The sequence below is a fragment of the Lampris incognitus genome, chromosome 8, assembly GCF_029633865.1.
Source record: "Lampris incognitus isolate fLamInc1 chromosome 8, fLamInc1.hap2, whole genome shotgun sequence".
Taxonomy (NCBI): domain Eukaryota; kingdom Metazoa; phylum Chordata; class Actinopteri; order Lampriformes; family Lampridae; genus Lampris; species Lampris incognitus.
The window spans coordinates 1,590,717-1,617,558 of record NC_079218.1 but is presented as its reverse complement, the minus strand read 5'-3'; the positions used below and the strand labels follow the sequence as shown (position 1 = coordinate 1,617,558).

Below are 26,842 nucleotides of genomic sequence, written 5' to 3'. Positions count from 1 at the left end.
CACTGGACAATATGGACCATGCCACTACACAATAAGGAGCACGCCACTGGACAATATGGACCACGCCACTGGACAATAAGGAGCACGCCGCTAGACAATAAGGAGCACGCCACTGGACAATAAGGACCACGCCACTGGACAATAAGGACCACGCCACTGGACAATAAGAGCCACGCCACTGGACAATAAGGACCATGCCACTGGACAATAAGGACCACGCCACTGGACATTAAGGACCACGCCACTGGACAATAAGGACCACGCCACTGGACAATAAGGACCACGCCACTGGACAATAAAGACCACGCCACTGGACAATATGGACCACGCCACTGGACAATAAGGAGCACGCCACTGGACAATCTGGACCACGCCACTGGACAATAAGGACCACACCACTGGACAATATGGACCACACCACTGGACAATATGGACGATGCCACCAGACAATAAGGACCACGCCACTGGACAATAAGGACCACGCCACTGAACAATATGGACCATGCCACTAGACAATAAAGACCACGCCACTGGACAATAAGGACCACGCCACAGAACAATATGGACCATGCCACTAGACAATAAAGACCACGCCACTGGACAATAAGGACCACGCCACTGGACAATAAGGACCATGCCACTGGACAATAAGGACCACGCCACTGGATAATAAGGACCATGCCACTGGACAATAAAGACCACACCAATGGACAATATGGACCACGCCACTAGACAATAAGGACCACACCACTGGACAATATGGACCAAGCCACAGGACAACAAGAACCACACCACTGGACAATATGGACCATGCTACTGGACAATAAGGACCACGCCACTGGACAATAAGGACCACGCCACTGAACAATATGGACCATGCCACTAGACAATAAAGACCACACTAATGGACAATATGGACCACGCCACTAGACAATAAGGACCACACCACTGGACAATATGGACCATGCCACCAGACAATAAGGACCACGCCACTGGACAATAAGGACCACGCCACTGAACAATATGGACCATGCCACTAGACAATAAAGACCACACCAATGGACAATATGGACCACGCCACTAGACAATAAGGACCACACCACTGGACAATATGGACCAAGCCACAGGACAACAAGAACCACACCACTGGACAATAAGGACCACGCCACTGGACAATAAGGACCACGCCACTGGACAATAAGGACCACACCAATGGACAATATGGACCACGCCACTAGACAATAAGGACCACACCACTGGACAATATGGACCATGCCACCAGACAATAAGGACCACGCCACTGGACAATAAGGACCACACCACTGGACAATAAGGATCACACCACTGGACAATATGGACCAAGCCAAAGGAGAACACGAACCACACCACTGGACAATATGGACCACACCACTGGACAATAAGGACCACGCCACTGGACAATAAGGACCACGCCACTGAACAATATGGACCATGCCACTAGACAATAAAGACCACACCAATGGACAATATGGACCACGCCACTACACAATAAGGACCACACCACTGGACAATATGGACCAAGCCACAGGACAACAAGAACCACACCACTGGACAATATGGACCATGCCACTAGACAATAAGGACCACGCCACTGGACAATAAGGAGCACGCCACTGGACAATAAGGACCACGCCACTGGACAATATGGACCACACCACTGGACAATATGGACCACGCCACTGGACAATAAGGACCACACCACTGGACAATAAGGACCACGCCACTGGACAATAAGGACCACGCCACTGAACAATATGGACCATGCCACTAGACAATAAAGACCACACCAATGGACAATATGGACCACGCCACTAGACAATAAGGACCACACCACTGAACAATATGGACCAAGCCACAGGACAACAAGAACCACACCACTGGACAATATGGACCATGCCACTACACAATAAGGAGCACGCCACTGGACAATATGGACCATGCCACTGGACAATAAGGAGCACGCCACTGGACAATAAGGACCACGCCATTGGACAATAAGGACCACGCCACTCGACAATAAGGACCACACCACTGGACAATATGGACCACACCACTGGACAATATGGACCACACCACTGGACAATAAGGACCACGCCACTGGACAATACGGACCACGCCACTGGACAATAAGGAGCACGCCACTGGACAATATGGACCACGCCACTGGACAATAAGGACCATGCCACCAGACAATAAGGACCACGCCACTGGACAATAAGGACCACACCACTGGACAATATGGACCACGCCACTGGACAATAAGGAGCACGCCACTGGACAATCTGGACCACGCCACCGGACAATAAGGACCACACCACTGGACAATATGGACCACACCACTGGACAATAAGGACCACGCCACTGGACAATAAGTAGCACGCCACTGGACAATCTGGACCACGCCACCGGACAATAAGGACCACACCACTGGACAATATGGACCACACCACTGGACAATATGGACCATGCCACCAGACAATAAGGACCACGCCACTGGACAATAAGGACCACGCCACTGGACAATAAGGACCACGCCACTGGACAATAAGGACCACGCCACTGAACAATATGGACCATGCCACTAGACAATAAAGACCACACCAATGGACAATATGGACCACGCCACTAGACAATAAGGACCACACCACTGGACAATATGGACCATGCCACCAGACAATAAGGACCACGCCACTGGACAATAAGAACCACACCACTGGACAATAAGGATCACACCACTGGACAATATGGACCAAGCCACGGGAGAACAAGAACCACACCACTGGACAATATGGACCATGCCACTAGACAATAAGGACCACGCCACTGGACAATAAGGACCACGCCACTGGACAATATGGACCATGCCACTGGACAATATGGACCACGCCACTGGACAATAAGGACCACGCCACTGAACAATATGGACCATGCCACTAGACAATAAAGACCACACTAATGGACAATATGGACCACGCCACTAGACAATAAGGACCACACCACTGGACAATATGGACCATGCCACCAGACAATAAGGACCACGCCACTGGACAATAAGGACCACGCCACTGAACAATATGGACCATGCCACTAGACAATAAAGACCACACCAATGGACAATATGGACCACGCCACTAGACAATAAGGACCACACCACTGGACAATATGGACCAAGCCACAGGACAACAAGAACCACACCACTGGACAATAAGAACCACACCACTGGACAATATGGACCATGCCACTAGACAATAAGGACCACGCCACTGGACAATAAGGACCACGCCACTGGACAATATGGACCATGCCACTGGACAATATGGACCACGCCACTGGACAATAAGGACCACGCCACTGAACAATATGGACCATGCCACTAGACAATAAAGACCACACTAATGGACAATATGGACCACGCCACTAGACAATAAGGACCACACCACTGGACAATATGGACCATGCCACCAGACAATAAGGACCACGCCACTGGACAATAAGGACCACGCCACTGAACAATATGGACCATGCCACTAGACAATAAAGACCACACCAATGGACAATATGGACCACGCCACTAGACAATAAGGACCACACCACTGGACAATATGGACCAAGCCACAGGACAACAAGAACCACACCACTGGACAATAAGGACCACGCCACTGGACAATAAGGACCACGCCACTGGACAATAAGGACCACACCAATGGACAATATGGACCACGCCACTAGACAATAAGGACCACACCACTGGACAATATGGACCATGCCACCAGACAATAAGGACCACGCCACTGGACAATAAGGACCACACCACTGGACAATAAGGATCACACCACTGGACAATATGGACCAAGCCAAAGGAGAACACGAACCACACCACTGGACAATATGGACCACACCACTGGACAATAAGGACCACGCCACTGGACAATAAGGACCACGCCACTGAACAATATGGACCATGCCACTAGACAATAAAGACCACACCAATGGACAATATGGACCATGCCACCAGACAATAAGGACCACGCCACTGGACAATAAGAACCACACCACTGGACAATAAGAACCACACCACTGGACAATATGGACCAAGCCACGGGAGAACAAGAACCACACCACTGGACAATATGGACCATGCCACTAGACAATAAGGACCACGCCACTGGACAATAAGGACCACGCCACTGGACAATAAGGAGCACGCCACTGGACAATATGGACCACGCCACTGGACAATAAGGACCATGCCACCGGACAATAAGGACCACGCCACTGGACAATAAGGACCACACCACTGGACAATATGGACCACGCCACTGGACAATAAGGACCACGCCACTGGACAATATGGACCATGCCACTAGACAATAAGGACCACGCCACTGGACAATAAGGACCACACCACTGGACAATAAGGACCACGCCACTAGACAATAAGGACTACGCCACTGGACAATAAGGACCACACCACTGGACAATAAGGACTACGCCACTGGACAATAAGGAGCACGCCACTGGACAATAAGGACCACGTCACTGGACAATATGGACCATGCCACTGGACAATAAGGACCACGCCACTGGACAATAAGGACCACGCCACTGGACAATAAGGACCACGCCACTGGACAATAAGGAGCACGCCACTGGACAATAAGGACCACACCACTGGACAATAAGGACCACGCCACTGGACAATAAGGACCACGCCACTGGACAATAAAGACCACACCACTGGACAATAAGGACCACGTCACTGGACAATATGGACCATGCCACTGGACAATAAGGACCACGCCACTGGACAATAAGGACCACACCACTGGACAATAAGGACCACGCCACTAGACAATAAAGACCACACCACTGGACAATATGTAGTAAATAAACAACCATCTAGTAAATACTACACACACCTGGTCACTACAACCATCTAGTAAATACTACACCCAGACCTGGTCACTACAACCATCTAGTAAATACTACACCCAGACCTGGTCACTACAACCATCTAGTAAATACTACACCCAGACCTGGTCACTACAACCATCTAGTAAATACTACACCCAGACCTGGTCACTACAACCATCTAGTAAATACTACACCCAGACCTGGTCACTACAACCATCTAGTAAATACTACACACATACCTGGTCACTACAACCATCTAGTAAATACTACACACACACCTGGTCACTACAACCATCTAGTAAATACTACACACACACCTGGTCACTACAACCATCTAGTAAATACTACACCCAGACCTGGTCACTACAACCATCTAGTAAATACTACACACATACCTGGTCACTACAACCATCTGGTAAATACTACACACACACCTGGTCACTACAACCATCTTGTAAATACTACACACACACCTGGTCACTACAACCATCTTGTAAATACTACACCCAGACCTGTCACTACAACCATCTAGTAAATACTACACACATACCTGGTCACTACAACCATCTAGTAAATACTACACCCAGACCTGGTCACTACAACCATCTAGTAAATACTACACACACACCTGGTCACTACAACCATCTTGTAAATACTACACCCAGACCTGGTCACTACAACCATCTAGTAAATACTACACACATACCTGGTCACTACAACCATCTAGTAAATACTACACACATACCTGGTCACTACAACCATCTAGTAAATACTACACACACACCTGGTCACTACAAGCATCTTGTAAATACTACACACACACCTGGTCACTACAACCATCTAGTAAATACTACACACACCTGGTCACTACAACCATCTAGTAAATACTACACACAGACCTGGTTGCTACAACCATCTAGTAAATACTACACCCAGACCTGGTCACTACAACCATCTAGTAAATACTACACACAGACCTGGTCACTACAACCATCTAGTAAATACTACACACAGACCTGGTCACTACAACCATCTAGTAAATACTACACACAGACCTGGTCACTACAACCATCTAGTAAATACTACACACAGACCTGGTCACTACAACCATCTAGTAAATACTACACCCAGACCTGGTCACTACAACCATCTAGTAAATACTACACACACACCTGGTCACTACAACCATCTTGTAAATACTACACACACACCTGGTCACTACAACCATCTTGTAAATACTACACCCAGACCTGTCACTACAACCATCTAGTAAATACTACACACATACCTGGTCACTACAACCATCTAGTAAATACTACACCCAGACCTGGTCACTACAACCATCTAGTAAATACTACACACACACCTGGTCACTACAACCATCTTGTAAATACTACACCCAGACCTGTCACTACAACCATCTAGTAAATACTACACACACACCTGGTCACTACAAGCATCTTGTAAATACTACACACACACCTGGTCACTACAACCATCTAGTAAATACTACACACACCTGGTCACTACAACCATCTAGTAAATACTACACACAGACCTGGTTGCTACAACCATCTAGTAAATACTACACCCAGACCTGGTCACTACAACCATCTAGTAAATACTACACACAGACCTGGTCACTACAACCATCTAGTAAATACTACACACAGACCTGGTCACTACAACCATCTAGTAAATACTACACCCAGACCTGGTCACTACAACCATCTAGTAAATACTACACACAGACCTGGTCACTACAACCATCTAGTAAATACTACACACAGACCTGGTCACTACAACCATCTAGTAAATACTACACCCAGACCTGGTCACTACAACCATCTAGTAAATACTACACACACACACACATGGTCACTACAACCATCTAGTAAATACTACACCCAGACCTGGTCACTACAACCATCTAGTAAATACTACACCCAGACCTGGTCACTACAACCATCTAGTAAATACTACACACAGACCTGGTCACTACAGCCATCTAGTAAATACTACACCCAGACCTGGTCACTACAACCATCTAGTAAATACTACACCCAGACCTGGTCACTACAACCATCTATTAAATACTACACACAGACCTGGTCACTACAACCATCTAGTAAATACTACACCCAGACCTGGTCGGCTGTCATTCAAATGAACACTTAACACTGTCAATAAAGTAAACATGTTGTACATACTGTACTGTACATGTTGTATACTGTACTGTACATGTTGTTTTTCCTGTACAAGTTGTATGTACTGTACTGTACATGTTGTTTTTCCTGTACATGTTGTATGTACTGTACTGTACATGTTGTATTTCCTGTACATGTTGTATATACTGTACTGTACATGTTGTATATACTGTAATTTACATTGTATGTATACTGGTACACTCTGTCATGTTCATCTACCTCAGACATGTATGTCAGTAAGCTGCTAACATGTATTTCAGCATCTCTGATGTATTGTCTGCACCACTGCACCTTCTCACCTCTTATTTCACCTGTATAAGTGAGTCCTTGTGTATATATGTGAAGATTGTTGTGTTGTAGTGTTGTTATTCTATGTTAAGTACACTGAGAGAGCCACGGCACCAGTATATACAATGTATACAAACCTACATGGCCAATAAACCCAATTAGTTCGCATTCTGAATAATTCAAAATAAACATGACTTTAGTACTCAGTGTCCCTTACTGAAGAATATTTCTTTGGAGCTTGTGGGCAGGGTTGAAGCTAAAACAAGACGGAGAGGAAGGTCAGAGGACAGGAGGGGGAAGACTGAGAGGGTACCATGTTGGCAGTCATTCATGGTGTTGGGATGAGGGTCTGATGGCCGAGGCCATGCCAGGTGAGAAAAAACCTTGGGGGGCCACAAGAGGAAGTGGTTGTGCTGACCTTGAGAGGAGAGATGTGGGAGTGGGACACATAGCCGTGCACATTCTCGATCTCCGACAGGTTTTTCTCAGACACATGCACCAGTTCGGGGGCGCGAACCTCGCCAGTGAGCCGTGGGAATCCCTGGTCGAGAGTTGGGGAGTCCTCCTCCTGGTAGTGGTACTGCTTCAGAGAGCGGAAAGAGAAGGGGGAATGGAAAGGGGCAGGAAGGGGAAAACAGTGGAAAAAGGTGGAGATTGAGAGAAGATTGGGAAGAAGAAGCGGAGAGAAGGAGGACAGTGGAAGGGGAAACAAAGAGAGCAGCTTTAATCAAACTCAGACATGGGCCCTGTATATCAGCCACTATGAGGGGCAACCCCCTGGTCACTGGTGTTACTATAATTCTAGATGTTTCTATCATCATGAGCACAGCTAACAAGGCTGTGCTCAAGTCACTGAATACTGATACAATAAAAATATAAGACAATTATAAAATAAAATAAAGATAGAAAAGGAAGCAAAAGTATAAGAAGCAAAGTAAAAGAAATAATTTGGCTTCCATGGTTCTGGAAGCTTCTTTCTTCAGCTTCTGTCGTCATTTTCAATGACAAAACAGTAAACAGGGCTGTTTTTTTAAAGTGAAAACTGATAAAGAATACAGCATTTGCAGAACTGTGTGGTAACGGGCCTGACTCACATTCAAGGTGATTTGTTTTTATCTTTATACTAGCTATGGTGGTTTGTTTTTATCGTTATACAAGCTATGGTGGTTTGTTTTTATCGTTATACAAGCTATGGTAGTTTTTTTTTATCTTTATACTAGCTATGGTGGTTTGTTTTCATCTTTATACTAGCTATGGTGGTTTGTTTTTATCTTTATACTAGCTATGGTGGTTTGTTTTCATCTTTATACTAGCTATGGTGGTTTGTTTTTATCGTTATACAAGCTATGGTAGTTTTTTTTATCTTTATACTAGCTATGGTGGTTTGTTTTCATCTTTATACTAGCTATGGTGATTTGTTTTTCTCTTTATACCAGCTATGGTGGTTTGTTTTTCTCTTTATACCAGCTATGGTGGTTTGTTTTTATCTTTATACCAGCTATGGTGGTTTGTTTTAATCTTTATACTAGCTATGGGGGTTTGTTTTTATCTTTATAGTAGCTATGGTGGTTTGTTTTTATCTTTATACTAGCTATGGTAGTTTGTTTTTATCTTTATACTAGCTATGGGGGTTTGTTTTTATCTTTATACTAGCTATGGTGGTTTGTTTTCATCTTTATACCAGCTATGGGGGTTTGTTTTTATCTTTATACCAGCTATGGTAGTGTTTTTATCTTTATACTAGCTATGGTGGTTTGTTTTATCTTTATACAAGCTATGGGGGTTTGTTTTTATCTTTATACTAGCTATGGGGGTTTGTTTTTATCTTTATACTAGCTATGGTGGTTTGTTTTCATCTTTATACTAGCTATGGTGGTTTGTTTTCATCGTTATACTAGCTATGGTGGTTTGTTTTTATCTTTATACTAGCTATGGTGGTTTGTTTTTCTCTTTATACTAGCTATGGTGGTTAGTTTTTATCTTTATACCAGCTATGGTGGTTTGTTTTTCTCTTTATACTAGCTATGGTGGTTTGTTTTTATCGTTATTCTAGCTATGGTAGTTTGTTTTTATCGTTATACTAGCTATGGTGGTTTGTTTTTCTCTTTATACTAGCTATGGGGATTTGTTTTTATCTTTATACTAGCTATGGTGGTTTGTTTTCATCTTTATACTAGCTATGGTGGTTTGTTTTTATCTTTATACTAGCTATGGTGGTTTGTTTTCATCTTTATACTAGCTATGGTGGTTTGTTTTTATCGTTATACAAGCTATGGTAGTTTTTTTTATCTTTATACTAGCTATGGTGGTTTGTTTTCATCTTTATACTAGCTATGGTGATTTGTTTTTCTCTTTATACCAGCTATGGTGGTTTGTTTTTCTCTTTATACCAGCTATGGTGGTTTGTTTTCATCTTTATACCAGCTATGGTGGTTTGTTTTAATCTTTATACTAGCTATGGGGGTTTGTTTTTATCTTTATAGTAGCTATGGTGGTTTGTTTTTATCTTTATACTAGCTATGGTAGTTTGTTTTTATCTTTATACTAGCTATGGGGGTTTGTTTTTATCTTTATACTAGCTATGGTGGTTTGTTTTCATCTTTATACCAGCTATGGGGGTTTGTTTTTATCTTTATACCAGCTATGGTAGTGTTTTTATCTTTATACTAGCTATGGTGGTTTGTTTTTATCTTTATACAAGCTATGGGGGTTTGTTTTTATCTTTATACTAGCTATGGGGGTTTGTTTTTATCTTTATACTAGCTATGGTGGTTTGTTTTCATCTTTATACTAGCTATGGTGGTTTGTTTTCATCGTTATACTAGCTATGGTGGTTTGTTTTTATCTTTATACTAGCTATGGTGGTTTGTTTTTCTCTTTATACTAGCTATGGTGGTTAGTTTTTATCTTTATACCAGCTATGGTGGTTTGTTTTTCTCTTTATACTAGCTATGGTGGTTTGTTTTTATCGTTATTCTAGCTATGGTAGTTTGTTTTTATCGTTATACTAGCTATGGTGGTTTGTTTTTCTCTTTATACTAGCTATGGGGATTTGTTTTTATCTTTATACTAGCTATGGTGGTTTGTTTTCATCTTTATACTAGCTATGGGGGTTTGTTTTTATCTTTATACCAGCTATGGTAGTGTTTTTATCTTTATACTAGCTATGGTGGTTTGTTTTTATCTTTATACAAGCTATGGGGGTTTGTTTTTATCTTTATACTAGCTATGGGGGTTTGTTTTTATCTTTATACTAGCTATGGTGGTTTGTTTTCATCTTTATACTAGCTATGGTGGTTTGTTTTCATCGTTATACTAGCTATGGTGGTTTGTTTTTCTCTTTATACTAGCTATGGTGGTTTGTTTTTCTCTTTATACTAGCTATGGTGGTTAGTTTTTATCTTTATACCAGCTATGGTGGTTTGTTTTTCTCTTTATACTAGCTATGGTGGTTTGTTTTTATCGTTATTCTAGCTATGGTAGTTTGTTTTTATCGTTATACTAGCTATGGTGGTTTGTTTTTCTCTTTATACTAGCTATGGGGATTTGTTTTTATCGTTATTCTAGCTATGGTAGTTTGTTTTTATATTTATTCTAGCTATGGTAGTTTGTTTTTATCGTTATACTAGCTATGGTGGTTTGTTTTTCTCTTTATACTAGCTATGGGGATTTGTTTTTATCGTTATACTAGCTATGGTGGTTTGTTTTCATCTTTATACTAGCTATGGTGGTTTGTTTTTATCGTTATACTAGCTATGGTGGTTTGTTTTCATCTTTATTCTAGCTATGGTGGTTTATTTTTCTCTTTATACTAGCTATGGGGGTTTGTTTTTATCTTTATACTAGCTATGGGGGTTTGTTTTTATCGTTATACTAGCTATGGTGGTTTGTTTTCATCTTTATACTAGCTATGGTGGTTTGTTTTTATCGTTATACTAGCTATGGTGGTTTGTTTTCATCTTTATACTAGCTATGGTGGTTTGTTTTCATCTTTATACTAGTTATGGTAATTTGTTTTTATCTTTATACTAGCTATGGTGATTTGTTTTTATCTTTATACTAGCTATGGTGGTTTGTTTTTATCTTTATACTAGCTATGGTGGTTTGTTTTTATCTTTATACTAGCTATGGGGGTTTGTTTTCATCTTTATACTAGCTATGGTAGTTTGTTTTTATCTTTATACTAGCTATGGTGGTTTGTTTTCATCTTTATACTAGCTATGGTGATTTGTTTTTCTCTTTATACCAGCTATGGTGGTTTGTTTTTCTCTTTATACCAGCTATGGTGGTTTGTTTTCATCTTTATACCAGCTATGGTGGTTTGTTTTCATCTTTATACTAGCTATGGGGGTTTGTTTTTATCTTTATACTAGCTATGGGGGTTTGTTTTTATCTTTATACTAGCTATGGTAGTTTGTTTTTATCTTTATACTAGCTATGGGGGTTTGTTTTTATCTTTATACTAGCTATGGTGGTTTGTTTTCATCTTTATACTAGCTATGGGGGTTTGTTTTTATCTTTATACCAGCTATGGTAGTGTTTTTATCTTTATACTAGCTATGGTGGTTTGTTTTTATCTTTATACAAGCTATGGGGGTTTGTTTTTATCTTTATACTAGCTATGGGGGTTTGTTTTTATCTTTATACTAGCTATGGTGGTTTGTTTTCATCTTTATACTAGCTATGGTGGTTTGTTTTCATCGTTATACTAGCTATGGTGGTTTGTTTTTATCTTTATACTAGCTATGGTGGTTTGTTTTTCTCTTTATACTAGCTATGGTGGTTAGTTTTTATCTTTATACCAGCTATGGTGGTTTGTTTTTCTCTTTATACTAGCTATGGTGGTTTGTTTTTATCTTTATACCAGCTATGGTGGTTTGTTTTTCTCTTTATACTAGCTATGGTGGTTTGTTTTTATCGTTATTCTAGCTATGGTAGTTTGTTTTTATCGTTATACTAGCTATGGTGGTTTGTTTTTCTCTTTATACTAGCTATGGGGATTTGTTTTTATCTTTATACTAGCTATGGTGGTTTGTTTTCATCTTTATACTAGCTATGGGGGTTTGTTTTTATCTTTATACTAGCTATGGTGGTTTGTTTTATCGTTATACTAGCTAGAGTGGTTTGTTTTTATCTTTATACTAGCTATGGTGGTTTGTTTTCATCTTTATACTAGCTATGGGGGTTTGTTTTTATCTTTATACTAGCTATGGTAGTTTGTTTTTATCGTTATTCTAGCTATGGTGGTTTGTTTTTCTCTTTATACTAGCTATGGGGGTTTGTTTTTCTCTTTATACTAGCTATGGTGGTTTGTTTTTATCTTTATACTAGCTATTGTAGTTTGTTTTTATCGTTATTCTAGCTATGGTGGTTTGTTTTTATCTTTATACTAGCTATGGTGGTTTGTTTTTATCTTTATACTAGCTATGGTAGTTTGTTTTTATCTTTATACTAGCTATGGGGGTTTGTTTTTCTCTTTATACTAGCTATGGTAGTTTGATTGAGGGGAATTCACTGGAAACAGCCGTGAAGGCAGATTTGCACAACTGCAACCAACCTCAGGGGGAACACGCACCAAAGACGATTTAACACCTTTCCACAAAACAGATCCAAATAAACAGCGGTAACGACAATAGAAATATGCTGAAATATAATCCGTATCATATCTACTACTACTTTTAGCTGCTTTTTTAATTAAAAATGTTTTGAAATTTTTTTTTCTTAATTTTACATTTTTTTTATCCCAGCCACTGAGGATGCGCAAGCCAGCGCATTCTTAGTTCCGCCACCAAGCCCGGATAAATGGGGAGGGTTGCGTCAGGAAAGGCATCCGGCATAAAACCTTTGCCAAATCAAATATGCGGCTCATAATATACATATCACATATTATATAAATAAAACTAGAAATTAATAAGCAGTAACACTTTATGTATATGCTAGACTCAAACATATATATATATATATATACACTACCGTTCAAAAGTTTGGGATCACCCAAACAATTTCATGTTTTCCATGAAAAGTCACACTTATTCACCACCATATGTTGTGAAATGAATAGAAAATAGAGTCAAGACATTGACAAGGTTAGAAATAATGATTTGTATTTGAAATAAGATTTTTTTTACATCAAACTTTGCTTTCGTCAAAGAATCCTCCATTTGCAGCAATTACAGCATTGCAGACCTTTGGCATTCTAGCGGTTAATTTGTTGAGGTAATCTGGAGAAATTGCACCCCACGCTTCCAGAAGCAGCTCCCACAAGTTGGATTGGTTGGATGGGCACTTCTTTGAGCAGATTGAGTTTCTGGAGCATCACATTTGTGGGGTCAATTAAACGCTCAAAATGGCCAGAAAAAGAGAACTTTCATCTGAAACTCGACAGTCTATTCTTGTTCTTAGAAATGAAGGCTATTCCATGCGAGAAATTGCTAAGAAATTGAAGATTTCCTACACCGGTGTGTACTACTCCCTTCAGAGGACAGCACAAACAGGCTCTAACAGGTACTATTTAATGAAGATGCCAGTTGGGGACCTGTGAGGCGTCTGTTTCTCAAACTAGAGACTCTAATGTACTTATCTTCTTGCTCAGTTGTGCAACGCGGCCTCCCACTTCTTTTTCTACTCTGGTTAGAGCCTGTTTGTGCTGTCCTCTGAAGGGAGTAGTACACACCGGTGTAGGAAATCTTCAATTTCTTAGCAATTTCTCGCATGGAATAGCCTTCATTTCTAAGAACAAGAATAGACTGTCGAGTTTCAGATGAAAGTTATCTTTTTCTGGCCATTTTGAGCGTTTAATTGACCCCACAAATGTGATGCTCCAGAAACTCAATCTGCTCAAAGAAGTGCCCATCCAACCAATCCAACTTGTGGGAGCTGCTTCTGGAAGCGTGGGGTGCAATTTCTCCAGATTACCTCAACAAATTAACAGCTAAAATGCCAAAGGTCTGCAATGCTGTAATTGCTGCAAATGGAGGATTCTTTGACGAAAGCAAAGTTTGATGTAAAAAAAATCTTATTTCAAATACAAATCATTATTTCTAACCTTGTCAATGTCTTGACTCTATTTTCTATTCATTTCACAACATATGGTGGTGAATAAGTGTGACTTTTCATGGAAAACACAAAATTGTTTGGGTGATCCCAAACTTTTGAACGGTAGTGTATATATATATATTCCTCTAACAGTTAGAGGAATATTTACTTAAAGATTAAATATTTAGACATTTTGCTTTAATACTCTACCCCACCTAAAATCAAGATTTTTTTCAGTGCAAATCATCTCAATGAAACAACACTAGACTGAAAATGTCCTCCTCCTCACTTTTCAACCTTATCATTTAAGCTGCATTAAGCAATATTTTTTATATTAACGGTGAACCAAATGACAGCCTGTAATGTTGTTTGCACTGCCGACTGCACTGAGGATGAACACCCCTTTCCACGGCTTCCCTTGGCCAGAGACAGCTTTGCCTCCCTTTTCAGCTCACCATGGTTCTGCTAGTCTGGCAAAACCAAACACTAAATGTATACTGTATATGTATGAGTGTATATATACGAGTGTACATTATGTAGTATAACATACACTAAGTTGCCAGTTCATAAGGGACAGCTGTCTAGTCGCATGTTGCGCCTACTTTGGCCTTCAGAACAACATGAATTCGTCTGGGCATGGATCCTGCAAGATGCTGGATGGGTTGTGCAGGAATATTGTACCATGTGGTAAAGATTGAGTTGCACTTTTAACAGTTGCTGCAAATTAGATGGCTGCACAATCTTACTGCAAACAGCCCTTTCCACCTCATCCCAAATGAGCTCGATATGGGTTGAGAGCCAGGGAATGTGCAGGCCACTGAAGCAATGAAAACTCCCTCTTATGTTGCTGGAACCATTCGCTGATGATACCTGCCTTGTGGCATGGTGCATTATCATGCTGGAAGTTTCTGTCCGAATGTGGATAAACTGCAGCCATGAAGGGATGAACTTGGTCAGCAGTGATCGCTGTGCTGTATTAGGGACCCTAATGTGTGCCAGGAAAACATTCCCCACACCGCAACCACCAACTTGTACTGTTGACACCAAACTGGGTGGCTCCACAGACTTATGTTGCTTGTGCCAAATTCTGATTCCTCCATCAGCATGACTCAAAAGGAACCTGGATTCTTCTGACCAGGCAACGCTTTTCTACCCCACAGCGTTACAGTTTTGATACTCCTCTTGCCCACTGGAGACTAGAGACCCCTAATAAACTGAAAACTCAGTGTATACAGTGAGTGTATACTATATACAGTTAGGATATGTTTGTATATATGTATGTATTTACTGAGTTCTTAGGTTAACATGTAGAAAAAATTGTGCACTTACACATCCAGAAGAAATAAAGTAATATTGCTGTCATTTTAGAGTCCTCTGCAAGCACTATCCGTTGTAAAAATGAATAATGAGAATATGCTGTTTGTAACGTGCAAACGCACAGAAAAGGAAGGAGGGGTGACTGTCTGTTTTGGAAATTCTGTAGCGCAACTGTCTGCCCTCTCGTGGCCAGAAATTGCTTAATGCAGCTTTGTTATTCCTTAGAATGGAGACAAAATTGCTTAATTTAAAAATGCAATTACATCAAATGAAGCACTGCTAAACATGCAAATTCTGTCCTGAAATGAATTATTTCATGAATGGGATGCTGTTTCCTTGAAACATGATCCCCAAACAACAAAATGTACTAGAGTGTCAGGATGCTATATGACAGTATTATGATGTGACAGAGTGTCAGGATGCTATATGACAGTATTATGATGTGACAGAGTGTCAGGATGCTGTATGACAGTATTATGATGTGACAGAGTGTCAGGATGCTGTATGACAGTATTATGATGTGATAGAGTGTCAGGACTCTGTATGACAGTATTATGATGTGATAGTGTCTCAGGATGCTGTATAACAGTGTTATGACGTGATAGAGTGTCAGGATGCTGTATGACAGTGTTATGACGTGACAGAGTGTCAGGATGCTGTATGACAGTATTATGATGTGATAGAGTGTCAGGATGCTGTATAACAGTGTTATGACGTGATAGAGTGTCAGGATGCTGTATGATAGATTATGATGTGATACAGTGTCAGGATGCTGTATAACAGTGTTATGACGTGACAGAGTGTCAGGATGCTGTATAACAGTGTTATGACGTGATAGAGTGTCAGCATGCTGTATGACAGTATTATGATGTGATAGAGTGTCAGGATGCTGTATAACAGTGTTATGACGTGACAGAGTGTCAGGATGCTGTATAACAGTGTTATGACGTGATAGAGTGTCAGGATGCTGTATGACAGTGTTATGACGTGATAGAGTGTCAGGATGCTGTATAACAGTATTATGACGTGATAGAGTGTCAGGATGCTGTATGACAGTATTATGATGTGATAGAGTGTCAGGATGCTGTATAACAGTGTTATGACGTGATAGAGTGTCAGGATGCTGTATAACAGTGTTATGACGTGATAGAGTGTCAGGATGCTGTATGACAGTATTATGATGTGATAGAGTGTCAGGATGCTGTATAACAGTGTTATGACGTGATAGAGTGTCAGGATGCTGTATGATAGATTATGATGTGATACAGTGTCAGGATGCTGTATAACAGTGTTATGACGTGACAGAGTGTCAGGATGCTGTATAACAGTGTTATGACGTGATAGAGTGTCAGGATGCTGTATGACAGTATTATGATGTGATAGAGTGTCAGGATGCTGTATGACAGTATTATGATGTGATAGAGTGTCAGGATGCTGTATAACAGTGTTATGACGTGATAGAGTGTCAGGATGCTGTATAACAGTGTTATGACGTGATAGAGTGTCAGGATGCTGTATGACAGTATTATGATGTGATAGAGTGTCAGGATGCTGTATAACAGTGTTATGACGTGATAGAGTGTCAGGATGCTGTATGATAGATTATGATGTGATACAGTGTCAGGATGCTGTATAACAGTGTTATGACGTGACAGAGTGTCAGGATGCTGTATAACAGTGTTATGACGTGATAGAGTGTCAGGATGCTGTATGACAGTATTATGATGTGATAGAGTGTCAGGATGCTGTATGACAGTATTATGATGTGATACAGTGTCAGGATGCTGTATGACAGTGTTATGACGTGATAGAGTGTCAGGATGCTGTATGACAGTGTTATGACGTGAAACATTGTCAGGATGCTGTATGACAGTGTTATGACGTGATAGATTGTCAGGATGGTATGTGACAGTATTACGATGTGATAGAGTGTCAGGATGCTGTACGACAGTGTTATGACGTGACAGAGTGTCAGGGTGCTGTATGACAGTATTATGATGTGATAGAGTGTCAGGATGCTGTATGACAGTGTTACGATGTGATAGAGTGTCAGGATGCTGTATGATAGTATTATGACGTGACAGAGTGTCAGGGTGCTGTATGACAGTATTATGATGTGAGAGAGTGTCAGGATGCTGTATGACAGTGTTATGATGTGATAGAGTGTCAGGATGCTGTGTGACAGTGTTATGATGTGACAGAGTGTCAGGATGCTGTATGACAGTATTATGATGTGACAGAGTGTCAGGATGCTGCATGACAGTATTATGATGTGACAGAGTGACAGGATGCTGTACGACAGTATTATGATGTGATAGAGTGTCAGGATGCTGTATGACAATATTATGACGTGACAGACTGTCAAGATGTTGTATGATAGTGTTATGATGTGATAGGGTGTCAGGATGCTGTATGACTGAGTTATGATATCATAGAGTGTCAGGATGCTGTATGATAGTATTATGATGTGATAGAGTGTCAGGATGCTGTACGACAGTATTATGATGTGATAGAGTGTCAGGATGCTGTACGACAGTATTATGATGTGATAGAGTGTCAGGATGCTGTACGACAGTATTATGATGTGACAGAGTGTCAGGATGCTGTACGACAGTATTACATTGTGACAGAGTGACAGGATGCTGTACGACAGTATTATGATGTGATAGAGTGTCAGGATGCTGTATGATAGTATTACATTGTGACAGAGTGTCAGGATGCTGTACGACAGTATTATGATGTGACAGAGTGTCAGGATGCTGTATGACAGTATTACGATGTGATAGAGTGTCAGGATGCTATGTGACAGTATTGTGACGTGATAGAGTGTCAGGATGCTGTATTATGATGTGACAGAGTGTAAGGATGGTATGTGACAGTATTACGATGTGATAGAGTGTCAGGATGCTATGTGACAGTATTACGATGTGATAGAGTGTCAGGATGCTGTACGACAGTGTTATGACGTGATAGAGTGTCAGGATGCTGTATGACAGTATTATGACGTGACAGAGTGTCAGGGTGCTGTATGACAGTATTATGATGTGACAGAGTGTGAGGATGCTGTATGACAGTATTATGACGTGATAGAGTGTCAGGATGCTGTATGACAGTGTTATGATGTGACAGAGTGTCAGGATGCTGTATGACAGTATTACGATGTGATAGAGTGTCAGGATGCTGTACGACAGTGTTATGACGTTATAGAGTGTCAGGATGCTGTATGATAGTATTATGACGTGACAGAGTGTCAGGATGCTGTATGAGAGTATTATGATGTGATAGAGTGTCAGGATGCTGTGTGACAGTGTTATGATGTGACAGAGTGTCAGGATGCTGTATGACAGTATTATGATGTGACAGAGTGTCAGGATGCTGTATGACAGTATTATGATGTGACAGAGTGACAGGATGCTGTACGACAGTATTATGATGTGATAGAGTGTCAGGATGCTGTATGACAATATTATGACGTGACAGACTGTCAAGATGTTGTATGATAGTGTTATGATGTGATAGGGTGTCAGGATGCTGTATGACTGAGTTATGATATCATAGAGTGTCAGGATGCTGTATGACAGTATTACGATGTGATAGAGTGTCAGGATGCTGTATGATAGTATTACATTGTGACAGAGTGACAGGATGCTGTACGACAGTATTATGATGTGATAGAGTGTCAGGATGCTGTATGATAGTATTACATTGTGACAGAGTGTCAGGATGCTGTACGACAGTATTATGATGTGATAGGGTGTCAGGATGCTGTATGACTGAGTTATGATATCATAGAGTGTCAGGATGCTGTATGACAGTATTACGATGTGATAGAGTGTCAGGATGCTGTATGACAGTATTATGATGTGACAGTGTCAGGATGCTGTATGACAGTGTTATGATGTGATAGAGTGTCAGGATGCTGTGTGACAGTATTATGATGTGACGGAGTGTCAGGATGCTGTATGACAGTATTATGATGTGACGGAGTGTCAGGATGCTGTATGACAGTATTATAATGTGACAGAGTGTCAGGACGCTGTATGACAGTATTATGATGTGACAGAGTGTCAGGATGCTGTATGACAGTATTATGATGTGACAGAGTTTCAGGATGGTATGTGACAGTATTACGATGTGATAGAGTGTCAGGATGCTGTATGACAGTATTGTGATGTGACAGAGTGTCAGGATGGTATGTGACAGTATTATGATGTTACAGAGTGTCAGGATGCTGTACGACAGTGTTATGACGTGATAGAGTGTCAGGATGCTGTATGACAGTATTATGACGTGACAGAGTGTCAGGGTGCTGTATGACAGTATTATGATGTGACAGAGTGTCAGGATTCTGTATGACAGTATTATGACGTGACAGAGTGTCAGGATGCTGTATGACAGTATTATGATGTGACAGAGTGTCAGGATGCTGTATGACAGTGTTATGACGTGATAGATTGTCAGGATGCTGTATGACAGTGTTATGACGTGATAAATTGTCAGGATGGTATGTGACAGTATTACGATGTGATAGAGTGTCAGGATGCTGTACGACAGTGTTATGACGTGATAGAGTGTCAGGATGCTGTATGACAGTATTATGACGTGACAGAGTGTCAGGGTGCTGTATGACAGTATTATGATGTGACAGAGTGTCAGGATGCTGTATGACAGTGTTATGACGTGATAGATTATCAGGATGCTGTATGACAGTGTTATGACGTGATAGATTGTCAGGATGCTATGTGACAGTATTACGATGTGATAGAGTGTCAGGATGCTGTATGACAGTATTATGACGTGACAGAGTGTCAGGGTGCTGTATGACAGTATTATGATGTGATAGATTGTCAGGATGCTGTATGAAAATATTATGATGTGACAGTGTCAGGATGCTGTATGACAGTGTTATGATGTGATAGAGTGTCAGGATGCTGTGTGACAGTGTTATGATGTGACAGAGTGTCAGGATTCTGTATGACAGTATTATGATGTGACAGAGTGACAAGATGCTGTACGACAGTATTATGATGTGACAGAGTGTCAGGATGTTGTGTGACAGCATTACGATGCGGTAGAGTGTCTGGATGTTGTATGACAGTATTATGATGTGACAGAGTGTCAGGATGGTATGTGACAGTATTACGATGTGATAGAGTGTCAGGATGCTGTATGACTGAGTTATGATATCATAGAGTGTCAGGATGCTGTATGACAGTATTACGATGTGATAGAGTGTCAGGATGCTGTATGATAGTATTACATTGTGACAGAGTGGCAGGATGCTGTACGACAGTATTATGATGTGATAGAGTGTCAGGATGCTGTATGACAGTGTTGTGATGTGACAGAGTGTCAGGATGCTGTATGACAGTATTATGATGTGATAAGAGTGTCAGGATGCTGTATGACAGTATTATGACGTGACAGAGTGTCAGGATGCTGTATGACAGTGTTATGATGTGACAGAGTGTCAGGATGCTGTATGACAGTGTTATGATGTGACAGAGTGTCAGGTTGCCGTATGACAGTATTATGACGTGATAGAGTGTCAGGATGCTGTATGATAGTATTATGACGTGATAGAGTGTCAGGATGCTGTATGACAGTATTATGATGTGACAGTGTCAGGATGCTGTATGATAATATTATGACGTGATAGAGTGTCAGGATGCTGTATGACAGTATTACGATTTGATAGAGTGTCAGGATGCTGTATGATAGTATTACATTGTGACAGAGTGACAGGATGCTGTACGACAGTGTTATGATGTGACAGAGTGTCAGGATGCTGTATGACAGTATTACGATGTGATAGAGTGTCAGGATGCTGTACGACAGTGTTATGACATTATAGAGTGTCAGGATGCTGTATGATAGTATTATGACGTGACAGAGTGTCAGGATGCTGTATGAGAGTATTATGATGTGATAGAGTGTCAGGATGCTGTATGACAGTATTATGATGTGACAGAGTGTCAGGATGCTGTATGACAGTATTATGATGTGATAGAGTGTCAGGATGCTGTACGACAGTGTTATGACGTGATAGAGTGTCAGGATGCTGTATGACAGTATTATGACGTGACAGAGTGTCAGGGTGCTGTATGACAGTATTATGATGTGATAGATTGTCAGGATGCTGTATGACAGTGTTATGACGTGATAGATTGTCAGGATGCTGTATAACAGTATTACGATGTGATAGAGTGTCAGGATGGTGTATGACAGTATTATGACGTGATAGAGTGTCAGGATGCTGTATGACAGTATTATGACGTGATAGAGTGTCAGGATGCTGTATGAAAATATTATGATGTGACAGTGTCAGGATGCTGTATGACAGTGTTATGATGTGATAGAGTGTCAGGATGCTGTATGATAGTATTACATTGTGACAGAGTGGCAGGATGCTGTACGACAGTATTATGATGTGATAGAGTGTCAGGATGCTGTATGACAGTGTTGTGATGTGACAGAGTGTCAGGATGCTGTATGACAGTATTATGATGTGATAAGAGTGTCAGGATGCTGTATGACAGTATTATGACGTGACAGAGTGTCAGGATGCTGTATGACAGTGTTATGATGTGACAGAGTGTCAGGTTGCCGTATGACAGTATTATGACGTGACAGAGTGTCAGGATGCTGTATAACACTATCATGATGCGACAGAGTGTCAGGATGCTGTATGACAATATTATGACGTGATAGAGTGTCAGGATGCTGTATAACAATATTATGATGTGATAGAGTGTCAGGATGCTGTATGACATTATTATGACGTGATAGAGTGTCAGGATGCTGTATAACACTATTATGATGCGACAGAGTGTCAGGATGCTGTATGACAATATTATGACGTGATAGAGTGTCAGGATGCTGTATGACAGTATTACGATGTGATAAGAGTGTCAGGATGCTGTATGATAGTATTATGACGTGATAGAGTGTCAGGATGCTGTATGACAGTATTATGATGTGACAGTGTCAGGATGCTGTATGATAATATTATGACGTGATAGAGTGTCAGGATGCTGTATGACAGTATTACGATTTGATAGAGTGTCAGGATGCTGTATGATAGTATTACATTGTGACAGAGTGACAGGATGCTGTACGACAGTATTATGATGTGATAGAGTGTCAGGATGCTGTATGATAGTATTACATTGTGACAGAGTGTCAGGATGCTGTACGACAGTATTATGATGTGACAGAGTGTCAGGATGCTGTATGACAGTATTATGATGTGATAGAGTGTCAGGATGCTGTATGACAATATTATGACGTGACAGACTGTCAAGATGTTGTATGATAGTGTTATGATGTGATAGGGTGTCAGGATGCTGTATGACTGAGTTATGATATCATAGAGTGTCAGGATGCTGTATGACAGTATTACGATGTGATAAAGTGTCAGGATGCTGTATGATAGTATTACATTGTGACAGAGTGACAGGATGCTGTATAACACTATCATGATGCGACAGAGTGTCAGGATGCTGTATGACAATATTATGACGTGATAGAGTGTCAGGATGCTGTATAACAATATTATGATGTGATAGAGTGTCAGGATGCTGTATGACAGTATTACGATGTGATAGAGTGTCAGGATGCTATGTGACAGTATTGTGACGTGATAGAGTGTCAGGATGCTGTATTATGATGTGACAGAGTGTAAGGATGGTATGTGACAGTATTACGATGTGATAGAGTGTCAGGATGCTATGTGACAGTATTACGATGTGATAGAGTGTCAGGATGCTGTACGACAGTGTTATGACGTGATAGAGTGTCAGGATGCTGTATGACAGTATTATGACGTGACAGAGTGTCAGGGTGCTGTATGACAGTATTATGATGTGACAGAGTGTGAGGATGCTGTATGACAGTATTATGACGTGATAGAGTGTCAGGATGCTGTATGACAGTGTTATGATGTGACAGAGTGTCAGGATGCTGTATGACAGTATTACGATGTGATAGAGCGTCAGGATGCTGTACGACAGTGTTATGACGTTATAGAGTGTCAGGATGCTGTACGACAGTATTATGATGTGATGGAGTGTCAGGATGCTGTATGACAATATTATGACGTGACAGACTGTCAAGATGTTGTATGATAGTGTTATGATGTGATAGGGTGTCAGGATGCTGTATGACTGAGTTATGATATCATAGAGTGTCAGGATGCTGTATGACAGTATTACGATGTGATAGAGTGTCAGGATGCTGTATGATAGTATTACATTGTGACAGAGTGACAGGATGCTGTACGACAGTATTATGATGTGATAGAGTGTCAGGATGCTGTATGATAGTATTACAATGTGACAGAGTGTCAGGATGCTGTAGGACAGTATTATGATGTGACAGAGTGTCAGGATGCTGTATGACAGTATTATGATGTGACAGAGTGTCAGGATGCTGTATGACAGTATTATGATGTGACGGAGTGTCAGGATGGTATGTGACAGTATTACGATGTGATAGAGTGTCAGGATGCTATGTGACAGTATTGTGATGTGACAGAGTGTCAGGATGGTATGTGACAGTATTATGATGTTACAGAGTGTCAGGATGCTGTACGACAGTGTTATGACGTGATAGAGTGTCAGGATGCTGTATGACAGTATTATGACGTGACAGAGTGTCAGGGTGCTGTATGACAGTGTTATGACGTGATAGATTGTCAGGATGGTATGTGACAGTATTACGATGTGATAGAGTGTCAGGATGCTATGTGACAGTATTACGATGTGATAGAGTGTCAGGATGCTGTACGACAGTGTTATGACGTGATAGAGTGTCAGGATGCTGTATGTTAGTATTATGACGTGACAGAGTGTCAGGGTGCTGTATGACAGTATTATGATGTGACAGAGTGTGAGGATGCTGTATGACAGTATTATGACGTGATAGAGTGTCAGGATGCTGTACGACAGTATTATGATGTGACAGAGTGTCAGGATGCTGTATGACAGTGTTATGACGTGATAGATTGTCAGGATGCTGTATGACAGTGTTATGACGCGATAGATTGTCAGGATGCTATGTGACAGTATTACGATGTGATAGAGTGTCAGGATGCTGTACGACAGTGTTATGACGTGATAGAGTGTCAGGATGCTGTATGACAGTATTATGATGTGACAGAGTGTCAGGGTGCTGTATGACAGTATTATGACGTGATAGAGTGTCAGGATGCTGTACGACAGTGTTATGACGTGACAGAGTGTCAGGGTGCTGTATGACAGTGTTATGACGTGATAGATTGTCAGGATGCTGTATGACAGTGTTATGACGTGATAGATTGTCAGGATGCTGTATAACAGTATTACGATGTGATAGAGTGTCAGGATGCTGTACGACAGTATTACGATGTGATAGAGTGTCAGGATGCTGTATGATAGTATTACATTGTGACAGAGTGTCAGGATGCTGTACGACAGTATTATGATGTGACAGAGTGTCAGGATGCTGTATGACAGTATTACGATGTGATAGAGTGTCAGGATGCTATGTGACAGTATTATGACGTGATAGAGTGTCAGGATGCTGTATTATGATGTGACAGAGTGTAAGGATGGTATGTGACAGTATTACGATGTGATAGAGTGTCAGGATGCTATGTGACAGTATTACGATGTGATAGAGTGTCAGGATGCTGTATGACAGTATTATGACGTGATAGAGTGTCAGGATGCTGTATGACAGTGTTATGATGTGACAGAGTGTCAGGATGCTGTATGACAGTATTACGATGTGATAGAGTGTCAGGATGCTGTATGATAGTAATACATTGTGACAGAGTGACAGGATGCTGTACGACAGTATTATGATGTGATAGAGTGTCAGGATGCTGTATGATAGTATTATGATGTGACAGAGTGTCAGGATGCTGTACGACAGTATTATGATGTGACAGAGTGTCAGGATGCTGTATGACAGTATTATGACGTGATAGAGTGTCAGGATGCTGTATGACAGTGTTATGATGTGACAGAGTGTCAGGATGCTGTATGACAGTATTACGATGTGATAGAGTGTCAGGATGCTGTATGATAGTATTACATTGTGACAGAGTGACAGGATGCTGTACGACAGTATTATGATGTGATAGAGTGTCAGGATGCTGTATGATAGTATTACATTGTGACAGAGTGTCAGGATGCTGTACGACAGTATTATGATGTGACAGAGTGTCAGGATGATATGTGACAGTATTACGATGTGATAGAGTGTCAGGATGCTATGTGACAGTATTACGATGTGATAGAGTGTCAGGATGCTGTACGACAGTGTTATGACGTGATAGAGTGTCAGGATGCTGTATGACAGTATTCTGACGTGACAGAGTGTCAGGGTGCTGTATGACAGTATTATGATGTGACAGAGTGTCAGGATGCTGTATGACAGTATTATGACGTGATAGAGTGTCAGGATGCTGTATGACAGTGTTATGATGTGACAGAGTGTCAGGATGCTGTATGACAGTATTATGATGTGATAAGAGTGTCAGGATGCTGTATGACAGTATTATGACGTGACAGAGTGTCAGGATGCTGTATGACAGTGTTATGATGCGACAGAGTGTCAGGATGCTGTATAACAATATTATGATGTGATAAGAGTGTCAGGATGCTGTATGACATTATTATGACGTGATAGAGTGTCAGGATGCTGTATAACACTATTATGATGCGACAGAGTGTCAGGATGCTGTATGACAATATTATGACGTGACAGACTGTCAAGATGTTGTATGATAATGTTATGATGTGATAGGGTGTCAGGATGCTGTATGACTGAGTTATGATATCATAGAGTGTCAGGATGCTGTATTACGATGTGATAGAGTGTCAGGATGCTGTATGATAGTATTACATTGTGACAGAGTGTCAGGATGCTGTATGACAGTATTATGACGTGATAGTGTCAGGATGCTGTTGACAGTATTATGATGTGACAGAGTGTGAGGATGCTGTATGATAGTATTATGATGTGACAGAGTGTCAGGATGCTGTATGACAGTATTA

At 41.1% G+C, this 26,842-nt stretch overlaps 1 protein-coding gene across 1 annotated transcript in view; it reads right to left on the bottom strand.

The window, feature by feature from the left end:
• The window catches only part of dlg2 (discs, large homolog 2 (Drosophila)), a 472,305-nt gene that overhangs the window by 226,962 nt on the left and 218,501 nt on the right, over positions 1–26,842 (bottom strand). The window contains exon 8 of the mRNA XM_056284931.1: positions 7,832–8,031. Within this exon, the coding sequence (XP_056140906.1) occupies positions 7,832–8,031 (200 nt within the window). The remainder of the gene's footprint in view (positions 1–7,831; positions 8,032–26,842) is intronic.